The sequence below is a fragment of the Serinus canaria genome, chromosome 15 (genome assembly GCF_022539315.1).
Source record: "Serinus canaria isolate serCan28SL12 chromosome 15, serCan2020, whole genome shotgun sequence".
Classification (NCBI taxonomy): Eukaryota; Metazoa; Chordata; class Aves; order Passeriformes; family Fringillidae; genus Serinus; species Serinus canaria.
In genome coordinates this window covers 7,172,608-7,184,004 of record NC_066329.1, presented here as the reverse complement: position 1 = coordinate 7,184,004, position 11,397 = coordinate 7,172,608, and the positions used below count along the sequence as shown (strand labels likewise).

The 11,397-nt window shown below is 47.2% G+C and overlaps 1 protein-coding gene across 2 annotated transcripts; it reads right to left on the bottom strand.

The window, feature by feature from the left end:
• Nucleotides 1–505: 505 nt before the first annotated feature.
• On the bottom strand, nucleotides 506–9,587 carry PGAM5 (PGAM family member 5, mitochondrial serine/threonine protein phosphatase). 2 transcript variants are annotated; one of them, XM_018916325.3, is made up of 6 exons: nucleotides 9,297–9,587; nucleotides 6,171–6,349; nucleotides 4,825–4,950; nucleotides 4,375–4,463; nucleotides 3,939–4,072; nucleotides 506–2,140 (listed from the first exon to the last, which is right to left on the bottom strand). In XM_018916325.3, the coding sequence occupies exons 1-6, from the start codon at nucleotides 9,551–9,553 to the stop codon at nucleotides 1,990–1,992; spliced, it is 936 nt and encodes a 311-aa protein (XP_018771870.2). In that variant the 5' UTR covers nucleotides 9,554–9,587; the 3' UTR covers nucleotides 506–1,989. The 2 variants fall into 2 exon arrangements, with proteins under 2 accessions (XP_018771870.2, XP_030088392.1); XM_030232532.2 differs by having other exon boundaries at nucleotides 3,939–4,069.
• Between the last annotated feature and the right edge of the window lie 1,810 nt (nucleotides 9,588–11,397).

The window sequence follows — 11,397 nt, the reverse complement described above, 5'->3', positions numbered from 1 at the left end:
AGTCTGACAGTGTTGAAGAGACAGGAACTCAGACTGGGGTAAAAAAGACATAATTTTAAATTTCACACTTTCCACCCCCCCTTAAGTGCCACCAAAACTATTGTTAATTTCTGTACCTGTGCTAAGAGGTGTTGTGTCCTCTGGTTGCCCACCAAGAGCTCATTCACTGACACAGGGGATGTGTGTGAGGGGGTACATGTGCACCCACACAACACTAAAAATCACAGACTTTTCATCTTACAGGTGCTGGTTCCTCATGGTGGTGACACAGTCCTGCAAAGGGCTGTGCTTAGGCTACAGCACTTCCCCTCTTGGGTAGCTCTGTGGCTGATGCCAATGAACTGCTCTGGCTCCCAGCTCCAGTTTACATTTCAGGTGGCTGGTGAAAGAGCTGTTGCCCTGAGCAGTGTGGGACACACCAGGTCCTGCACCAGCAGTCCCTGCAGAGCTCCAGTCACACCTGCAACAGCTGCCCATGCAGCCATTCAGCTGAAGAGACAGGAAAGACAGACAGACCAAGTATTTTATTCAAAACTTTAAAAAAAGTTAATAGACAAAAACTGATAAATTATTCTCATTGCATCAATGAGAGACTTCATGATGGTTTCCTCTTGCGCCCCACACCTTACTCTACACAATAATCAGTCTGTTCCCTACCCTGTTCCCTTGAACTTGTCCTGATGTAGCAGCAGTTCAGTATCAAGCCCTTAAATCCTCTTCTCCATGGGCGGTGTGCCCTGATTATGCTTCACACAGCTCTGACAGGAGTAAGTTCAGCATCTCATCAACATCCTTATTGATCAGAGACTCTGTCAAACAAATTAGTTATGTCTGCTGTCCTACTATAAACTGAGCCAAGTTTCTACACTGGCTCAGGGTAGCCAGCACGCTTCAGAATGCTTCTGAGCCCTCCCCTCCCACAAGCCCAGCAGCATCAGAGCTGTATGAAGGAGGCCCTTGAAGCATTCTGCCCAATGCCTGTCCTATACACTCGCCCTAGACCAGCCACCCCATGGCCACCTGCTCACCATTCTGGCAACAGCAGTTTGCCCCAGTGCTGCAGCACCTCTGACCTGCAGCATCACTACCCTGAACTCAGTGGTGGTATTGCTCTACTCTGAAAGTAAGGTATCAACAAATACAAATCAATGGCAAAGAGCACTCAAAAATATGTCAGTAACTGAAAGCACTTTGAGAAGATTGCTGCTTTCCTTTCCTCCCATCTTACTGCTACAGTCTCACCCCTACAGCTTTCTCCAGACCATGTTTTGGTTAAAGGCTTCACAAGACTGAAAAATATTCTTTAAAACATCTTAAAGGACATCCTGAGGATGGTGGAACACTTAATATAAGCAGCAGTTAGTTCTAGCACCACAGCTCTGAGGCAAATGGTTTCTTTACCTTCTCCTTTATGCTCATAACCTCCAGGCACAGTTCACAGCTTTTTGGGGCCAGAGGGGAACAATGACAAACATCAACATACACACCCAACAGCTTACAAAAACTGAAGCTTTATCTCTTTGTCCTTTGGACAGCAGAATTCCCTGTTTGTCACTTCTGCAGGAGCTGGAACACGCTGGCTCAACTTTTCTTTTAACTGCAGTGTGATACAAGGCTGTTCCCACACCAGTCATTTTCCTGCACAAGAAAAATACCCACAGGAGCATGCTTTGGTTAGAGAAATTCACAGCGGGGTGAGGGAAAAGTCAGTGCTCTTGCAACTGCTGAGCAGACATTCAACCTGTATTCCATAGCTCAGCTTTGAGTTTTGGGGAATACTTAAGGACTGGACATGTTCAGGCTTACAAAGGTTTCTTCTTTTCCGGACTGAAAGGCAGATATGAGTATGAAGGAGGAAAGGGGCTAAAGGACATTTTAAGACAGCATCACACCCCAATGTAATAAAAATCTAGTGGTACTGTAGCAGAATGTGCTAGTGCAAAGAGACTAGAGGCAGCTCCTGGACAGCCTTCCATCCATTTGGCTCACTCAGGTGCGTGTGATTTTGTCTGGAGGCATGAAACCTGTGTCACCCAGCGTTCGAAGGGCCACCCTGCCGTTGGGACGGATCACCAAGTGAGTGATGCTGCCGTTGTTGAGAGACAGGCGCAGCCAACCTTCCGGGGGGAACTGCAGTGCTCTGGTGACAAAAACACATAGATTAGTAATTCATGAACAGTGGCATTAACAAGCCCTCAGAGCATCACCTTCCATCCCATTTAAGGGGCAGAATGAAGGGGAAACTCAAAATTGGCGGGCACTCTGCAGCCTGAGTACCCATGCCCCCAGTGAGCCTTGGGAAAAAGCCTTGTAAAACTGCAGCGTTGGTAACTGGAGCAGGGCCAGGAGTGCCCTTGGCTCGGCAGAGTCCAGCAGATGGGTGTGATTACTGCTGACAGGATTAGTTCCAGTGGACAGAAGGCAGCAGCTCCAATGCAGTGAGGCTGCCGGGAGTGCTCTGAGCAGCCCCGTCACAGCCAGGGCAGGGGATGGCCCAGCAAGGCTGAAGCACCACAACACCTGTGCAGGTGGGTCAGGCAGAGCTGCCTCAGCACCCAAGGGCTGCCTGAGCAGAGAGGACCTGGATGTAGCAAACAGTGACTGTCACACTCCATTTCGGCCACACCCCCACAGCAAAGGCAGTGACACAGGATTCCAGTGACCTGAACATGCCTAGGGAAGAAATTCACTGGAACTACTTTCAATGGGCTACATCATTCCCCAGAAGGACAAGTACATTGTGCCTTCCACAGAAACACAGCATCACAGCTGGTCTGCAGCCATTCTGAATTTCCTAACTCAACAGCCTCAGGAGCTCCATCAATTGTATTAAACAGCTGGAAAAAATACCATGTTGCATCAAACAGCTTTTGCCTCTGATAGTGAGGAATAACTTTGTTTTGGCTCTTATGACAGTCTTGTAGAAAGCCCCAAAAATTAAATACCAGCTACAGCCAAGATAGATTTGAAGGAAATATTACATGGATTGTGTTCAGTTGTACTATCAGATTGACTGCAATTGAATGCACAAAAAAGACATTAAAATGAAAAGGAAGGTAACAGCAGAGAGAAAAGGTATGTAAGTATTTCAGATAAAGCCTTGGCAAGAACAACGTGGTATTTTTTAGCACAGGAAAGAATAGCCTGTTTACCTGATCAATAATTTCAAGTATAGCACTTTTGAAAAGCTCTAAAGCAGCCCACAGAGCAGACAGGCTAGCATTTACCTAGCTCAGCTAAATAAAGCTAACTGAAACTGTTGTAGGTATTGATCAGATTAAAGTTTAATCACATCTGTCCTGCTCATGACAAATTATCCTACAGACAGTGCTTTGTTGATGGGGAAGAGGAATAAAATACACTCAGCTGACTGGATACAGAGACAGGCAAAGATCCAGAACTGTTTTCTCCTTTATGAACAACCTTGATGTTATCAGAAAGATCCACTCTCCCTCTCCCTTTAATGCAATACTGGGTGGTACTGCAAAAACACACTAATGCAACTTCAACCTAACTCAAAAATATCCATTAGTAAAGAATTCCCAAAACGGAAACAATCTTTAATTAAGCAAGCTCAAATTCATGTCACCTCAAAGAGATGCATCCAGTAATGCATCTATTTGTAATCTTTTCCAACAGGCACTACCCTCAGGTTTATGGAAGCAGAAGCATATAGTAATTAAAGTAACTGTCCAGATGTACAAAAAGGTTAAGTTTCACTGACTTAGCCACTTTTGCTTCAGAATTAGAATGAAAGTGTTCTCATTATCAAATGTACCTTGATAAAGTTGCAGAAGCAGCTGCTCACAATGCAAGCACTGATCTCCAACACTTCAAAGAAGTGAAATCAACACACCTCCTCCCCCAGTGGTGGCACAAGCCAGCCGTGTAGGAGTGAGCCCTCCCTGGAGCAGCCCCAGCGAGCAGGGCTGCCGTACCTGCAGACGATGTAGCGGATGACGTTGGCGTGGCACACGAAGATCTCGTAGCTGTCCTCCTCCTGCTTGGCATCAGCTCGATGGATGAAGTTCCGAAAGGCGGCCTCAATGCGAGCTCCATCTTCGTAATACTGCTGAGGGCACCGAGGCACAGTTACACCCAGCTCAGAGCAGCACTGCCTGCATCCCTGGGCCTCACCTCCTCAAGAGCTCCTGCCCACTGGCTGCACTCTTGGGGCTGAACTAATGCTCAAGGACTGCAGGTTATTTTAACTGTTCTGCCCCCTTACTGAGGAGGAGGAAAGAAGGCAATTATCTAAGGGCTGTGATAACAAACATCAGCTCAATCACTGCAAGTTATTGCTGCTGTCCATACAGAGCATACTGAAAAAACCTCCAAACCATAAATAAAAAAAAACTTTAGAGAAAAACTTACCACAGCTTCTGGTTTCCAGTGGGAGACTGGAGGGTCTGGTTCTATAGGTGCTCCCTCTCTCAGCAGATCAGTACTGATTTTTTTGACTCCTGAAATATTAGATACACATTCAGAAACAAGTTGTTCACATGCCATTACAAGCAGCCCCAAAACTCCACAATCAATACATTTTTCACATTTTTCTTTGAGGAACGTTTACTCTCCAACAAAACTGTTTTGCCATCAACAAGACAACTTATTCCAACTGAACAGAACAGCCTGTCTGTTACACTTTGAAAAAGTGTATTTGTACTTTAAAGATAAACTGGAAACAAGCAGAATTACAGTTGCAGGTTTCTTTATAAATACAGACATTCACACACGGCTGGGAAATGGCTAAATAACTTAGAATTCTACTGGAAGCAGTTTTAAGGATCAGAAGACAATGAAAAATTAAGGAAAGTCTCTTACCTGGGAGATGTTTGCTTATAATTTCAGTTGTTTCAGTTGCTCTAGTCATGGAGGAGTGGATAATCTGATCAAATTTTAATCCCAAACTCGCCAGCCTGCGTCCAGTCAGTTCAGCCTGCTCTCGACCTTAAAAAGCACATTCATTATATAAATTGGTGACACTCCCATTAGAACCTCACACAAACTACCAAGAGAGCTGTCCAGCAGACATAAAAGGTCTACATCGATGCTGGGCTTTTTCCTGTCAAAAAGCAACTGGAAAACATTTTCATCAGAGCCACTACTCAGGCCAAGCTTACTGGCTGGACAATTTCAAGTCATACTTGCATCAGTAGAAAAAAAATGCTTTGTTTCAATTAGGAAAAAAACCCTAAAACCCAAAACTTACTCAGCAACTTTCACTGAAGTACTCAATATCCCTGCTAGCCCCATCCCCAGGAAGCAACAATCCCCCTCAGGCCTGAACGTGCTGTTGTTCATAAAGGCAACACCAGCTTGGCACAGTTCACAGCACCTGGGCAGCCTCAGGAAGGTTCAGCCCACCTTTCAGGCAGGCAAGTGAAAAGACAACAGACAGGTTAAGTCACTTACTTAAGGCACAGGATGAGACAGGATTAACATTATGCTTTGTTACCAGTTTAAGACTGCACTTGGGGCCTGCAATTAGCATTTCACTCCTGTTTGCACACCAGTAATTGAGATGTGGGTGGGAAAAAAAGTCTATAGTAATAATTCTTCCCCTTCTGAAAACAGTGTTGGCAAATATATAATCAAGGCAGTGTTCACTGCTTTTCAAGTACATTATTAAAAGTAATACTAATTAGCATCTGAGACCTAGTCACTGGATCAGTGAGTTAAGATTAACACAGACAAAGGTTATCCTCAATTCATGTAAGTGATTAGCAGTACTCCCAGAAACAGTGACAGAAGTGCAATGTATTTAATTATAAGCACTCCAGCTGAAAGTCAGACGCATTTTCTTTTTAATAAATCAGCAGATTAAGTTAAGAGAAACACAAGAAAAATCCATCTCAATGAAGTTTAAAAGCCCCGGCCATAGGACTTACACCAGCTGGCACAAAAGTTTGCTAAAGCAACCTTAAGATATTTGGAATTTCCTTTGACAAGTTTCTTTACCACTGAACGAGTTCAGAACTCTCTAAATCACATCTTAATGTCTGGATCAAAACTGAAGAAAACACTTATTCATGACATCTTTCTGCCACAAAAGAATACAGAAAGTAGACTGAGGTTTGGCAGCAAGACCCAGTGCTGAGTTACTGACCTCATCAGGTAAAAAATCATTTCCTCAAGATGCCAAGCATGATGCTGCTGGTGATACCTACCCAGTGGGGTCAGAGTCCTGTCCTTATCAGCTCGGCCATCCAGGTGGTACTGGGAGTGCCGGATCAGGAATATGTGCCTGGTGGCTTTTGCTTTGCAGTGATCCAAGCGAGAGGCGAGCTCTTCTTCCCCGGTTTCTTCATTTTTCTTTTTGAGGTTGATAAGAGCCAGTGGTTCACGTCTAAACAAACACATTTAAAGAGTTATTTTTAGACAGGGGAGACTGAGAGGCAGGGGATTTTTACAGATATGTAGTCTTGCCTTAATTCCAGACATAGCTGAAGAACTAAAACTGACAGTTTAGTCACTTGTATCATGAAACCGGTTCAAAACTTTGTGTGAAAAGTAAAAATAAATGCCTGCATGAAAAAAAAGTTAATGTCATGGGTTAAAAGGCCTAACTTGACATAAGTAAATGTGCCACTTAGTGCCAGCCACCTGAATTAATTATTGGGGAAAAAAAAAAGCAATGAGCATCAGAAAAACGAAAAACTTGCAGGGTATAACAGTAGGGTTTTCGACAAGAAAAACTAACCAGGAAGGATACCCAGGGAAAGAGGAAAAGGTGCTGACTGACCATTAAAGAAAGAAAATGCTTCATATCCTAAAAGCCCTGTGATAACACCTACAAAATTTGCACTTTGTCAATCCCATTTACATAAAATGACAAAAAAATCACCCCCAAAACAACAACATCCTAGAAAGAGTCCAACCTTCTGCAGTGCACATTGAGAATTATTTTCTGCTTTAAACTAGGTCACATCAGGTCTCTCCAGTAACATTTTTTTTTTTCAGCCTGGAGTGTTTTATTTATCCTTTCATCTTTTCAGCACTCTCTCCCCTCATGCCACTTTAATCTCTCTTCCACTTGTCACAGTGCACAGGAGCACCCTGCTCTGCACATCACCCAGACAGCTGACCTGGTTCCTCCTGAGGACAGGGATCTCCCCTCTCTGCTATCACAGCTTCAGTGCTACAGATCTCCCACCTCCAGTACCAGCCCTGCACCATCCGTCCCACATTAGTCTGGCCCCTCTCTGCACTGCTCCTCCACCCCATTAATGCAAATCCTTTTCTATGTCACTCCACCTTAGAGCATATTTTATTCATACCACACCACACTTCTTCCAGTATTAAACTTGTTTATTTGATGATAGATTTTTTAAATGGAAAATAATTTTTAATCAGTTTGAGACAAAGTAATTTGTTCACAGAAAATTGCTGCTTCCCACACCTACTCCTCACAGCAAGACTGGCTGTGCAAAGCCCTCCTGCCTCCATTTTGCTTTACTGAACACATGATTTCCATTAGTCAATGAGGCTCTACACAGTCCTCATGCTGTTAATTCCTCAAGCAAGGCATTAAAAATGAAACAACAGGCCAGTAACAAGAAATTCTATTGCTACTTCACAGGATACTTTTGATTCACTGGAAACTATACTGCTGGCAAGATACAATAGGAAAACAAAAAAAATCTTTAAAATCAATTCAAGCACATTAGTAAAGCAGCAAGGGGAATAACTCATCTGATGTCTGCCATTACATATTCCACATGAATGAAACCAGATCTGTCCTCTCTGAGAACTGAGCTGCACAATTCCTGTGCAAGTGGCAGAGACCAACATTCCATGTGTGATACCCTGTCAGACCAATAACAAGTTTGATATTTGCATTTGTTTGTTTCATACTTGAAAAGCCATTGGTTGTTAAGAATATTGTAGTATCTAGTTATCTGCTCAAGACTTGACTTTCTAAACATTCCCTGCACCCAAAGAACAGTAGTCAGATATTCTGTGTATTTATAAGCCGTTTAACAACTTTGCATATTAACTGCTTCTGACAATAACATCTAAAAGTCAAGATTAAGACTTCAAGCAGGCACAACCTAAGCCACAACTGGTAGACCACAAGCAGCAGAAAACAATCTGCTAATCTGGAGTAAGTAATATATTCCACTGCCACTGTTTGCACACTGTGACAAATGGTGATTGGCTATCCTGGCCTGCTAGGAAGTATTATCTGGCTATGTTTGCCCAGGCAGTGGTGACAGCTCTGTAAGCTAAAGCACAATCTTTACTTCCTGGATTGGTTTAAAAAAAATTACTTGAGTCTGAAAGTACTGTAGAATCCTTGAAGAAAATCAACCATTTAGCAGAACCAGGAAGGCCTGGAGCTGCAGTTAAACAAGCAGCTTTAGTTCCTCCCTCAGAATAATTGTGTAACCAGCTGTAACCTTATTTAATGAAGGTATTTTTATCACTGGGGTGTACATAGCCCTATTTACATGAGCATTTGATCCTGTAGCCCCTGAAAAATCAAAATGATGCATTATACAATAAAAATCTGTTAGTGCTTAGGTTTGGATTTACTATGATTAAACTGGAGCCTGACATAAGTCTCCCCTGGAAGATAATTCTACCAGACTGAAGCCAAATGAGCCAAAGCTCCATGCTGATATCTGCATGTTCTAATTAAAGATTCAGAAAAAACGTAGCCAACCCTTGTGTGAATGTGTTTCAACGCTGAAGAACACGAGTGAGTTGGGTTCAAAGCCACAGTGCCTTTACAAGGATTTAAGCCCAGGCAGCTCCATGAGCAGCAGGCCCCGTGCCTGCCCAGCACGTGAGAGCGCCTGGCATCCACAGGGAGCTGCTGCCGAGCAGAAAAACCCTGGTGCAGAGACACAGCAACATCGAGGCATGGCTGGAAAACAAAAAAAAAAAGGCAAGCTTCTGCCCAGCTTACATTTATCACAAGCCTGAGGCTTGGCAGTCTCGCTGGCGGAAAGCACCAAATAAAGGGTTCAGCACAGGGTAAGTCTCCGAGCTGTCTGAACAAAACCCAGCGCCCGCTCATCCCTCCAGAGCTCCAGTGCTCCACGGGTGTTCACGAACTTCACCTGGATTCTGCTCTGAGCGGGTCACAGAGGGAAACGAGTCCCGTCGAGCCGGGGGCTGCTCCCGCGGGGACCCGGGGCCTCCCGACCGCGAGGGGCCCTGCCCCGCCCCGAGCCCGCTCCCCCCAGGCTCCGGAGAGGGGTTCAGGACAGCTCCCGTCGCCGCCCGGATCCCCCCGGCCCCTCACCACAGCCGCGACCTCCCCGCCACCGCAGCCCGGCCGCGCCCACCTGTCCCAGTTGCTGTCCCAGTAGCTGCCGCTGCCGGCGGGTCTCTCGATCCAGCCGGCGGTCGGCGGGCAGGAGGCGGTGGGCGGCAGCAGCAGCAAGCTGGGCGGCACGGCGGAGGGCACGGCGGAGCCCCCCGGGCGCGGCTCGCTGTCGCCACCGCCGCGGGCCGGCTGCTTGCCCACGACGACGGCGGAGAGCAGGACGGAGCCGCCCGCCAGCCCGCAGGCGGCGAGCGCCAGGGCGCGGCGGACCGACATGGCGGGGCGGCCGCGTGCCCCTCACCGGCGAGCCCGCCCCGCTGCGCCCCGCCCCGGACGGAGCGCGGTGCGGGGCAAGATTCCTCCGCGAACGGGGAGCACGGGGCGGCACCGAGCCCAGCGACCCCTCGGTCCCACAGACCCTCACGGGCCCGGGCCGGGCCCCTCTGCCCCAGCCGCGGTGCCCGGGGAGCTGCGCCCGCCTCAGGCCGGGCTCAGGGGCTGGTCCTGCCTGGCCGCTCCCAAACCGGTTTCCACCCCAGGCGGGTCACCGTGTAGGGCTGGGCAGGGGATCCCCGCCAGCTCTGCCTGGTTTAATCGCCTAATGCGTGATCAATCAATCCTTCACGGTGGAAAAGACCTGTACGTTGAGTCCAACCATTAACCCGGCACTGCCGAGTCATATTTAATTATAAGCCCTGAGCCTTATCACTGCCCAGCTGTTCAGTACAACAAAGAGCAGGAGTGCTGGAGAGGGTCCAGCAGAGGCCGCAAGGTTGATGAGGGGTCTGCAGCATCTCTTAGGGCAGGCTGTGCCAGCTGGGCCTGTTTAGTCTGAAGACTCTTTTTCACTGGTGCCCAGTGACAGGATAAGGACCAATGGCCTTAAACGGGAACAGAGAAATTGCACCTCAACACGAGGAAGAACTTTACGTGTAGGGTGGCAGAGCACTGGGACAGCTGCCCAGGGAGGTTGTGGGATCTGCTTCTGTGGAGACATTCCAAACCCACCCGGCTGTGTTCCTGTGTCACCTGTTCTCGGTGACCCTGCTTTGGCTGGGGGTGGGACGGGATGATCTCCAGAAGTCCCTTCCAACCCCAACAATTCTGTGATTCCATCCTACAGGAATAGATCTCTCTCAGGCAGCACTGTGTCCCTGGCACTGGAAACCAGGAACCTGCATTTTGGGAAATAAAAGTGGTCACCAGCCAGGTGGACTCAGCTGAGCCAAGCTGGCAGCCCCCACCCAGGCATTCCCATCCCACCTCTTGTGCCTCTGGCCTGAGCACTGCTCCCCTCTTCACATAGAGACTCCCTTCAGAAGCCACAGCTCATTACAGCTCCACACATTGCCTTGTGCAGAATAAAGGCACAGTGGAACTGGAATGTTAATTACCTCACACTGGAATATTAATTACCTGTAGATGGCCAGTGGTGCTGTCTTAACCTTACAGCAGAGGCAAGAGAATCAGAACAGAGCCCCCTTTTTCTGAGCTGACATCCCAATTTGAGCACTGGTTTCTACCTGCCAGATTCAGTGGTTTGCAAATGGTGACAGAACTGCTGCTGAATGTGGACTTTGGGATGCCAGCAGATTCTACAGATTCCATTATCCAGCCTTTGCTTATTTAATTATGCATTCTTACCACTTCTGTCCACCTGTTCAAGCTCCAACTCCATTCCCACATTCCCCACACCACAAATTCTATAATACTATTCCTGCTATTCCACTGGCATGCCAGCTGGGCAGACAGTTTCCAACTGCCAGATTTCAACTGGTGTGACTCCAGAGCCACTGAGACCAGAGCCTGTCCCCTGCCGAGCACACAGAGATGTGTTCCCCTGAGCCCTGAGTTAACAGGGACAGCAGGGGTACACAAGGACGCTGTGCCTGCCCAAAGAAAATGGTCTTTCTGTTAAAGTTCAGCACCTTCCAGCTTTCCCAGCGGAGTGTCTTTCCCCTGCCCACCACTCCGTGTCTCTGTCTCACACATATACGATGCAGAGGCACATCTGACCGGAGCACAGCTCCTTTGGCTCTGGGGCATTTCACAGACCAACAGTGTCTCCCAGGGGTCACATACGTAAATCAGAGCCTGATGAAAATCTGCCACACACCCTC

Excerpts from the sequence above, each read along its gene's own strand:
- PGAM5 (XM_018916325.3), bottom strand. The coding sequence starts at position 9,553 with ATGTCGGTCCGCCGCGCCCTGGCGCTCGCCGCCTGCGGGCTGGCGGGC. Across the intron at positions 6,350-9,296 it reads TGGGACAGCAACTGGGACAG|ACGTGAACCACTGGCTCTTA; the intron begins GTGGGCGCGGCC and ends GTGTTTGTTTAG. Across the intron at positions 2,141-3,938 it reads ATCCGCTACATCGTCTGCAG|AGCACTGCAGTTCCCCCCGG; the intron begins GTACGGCAGCCC and ends TTTTGTCACCAG.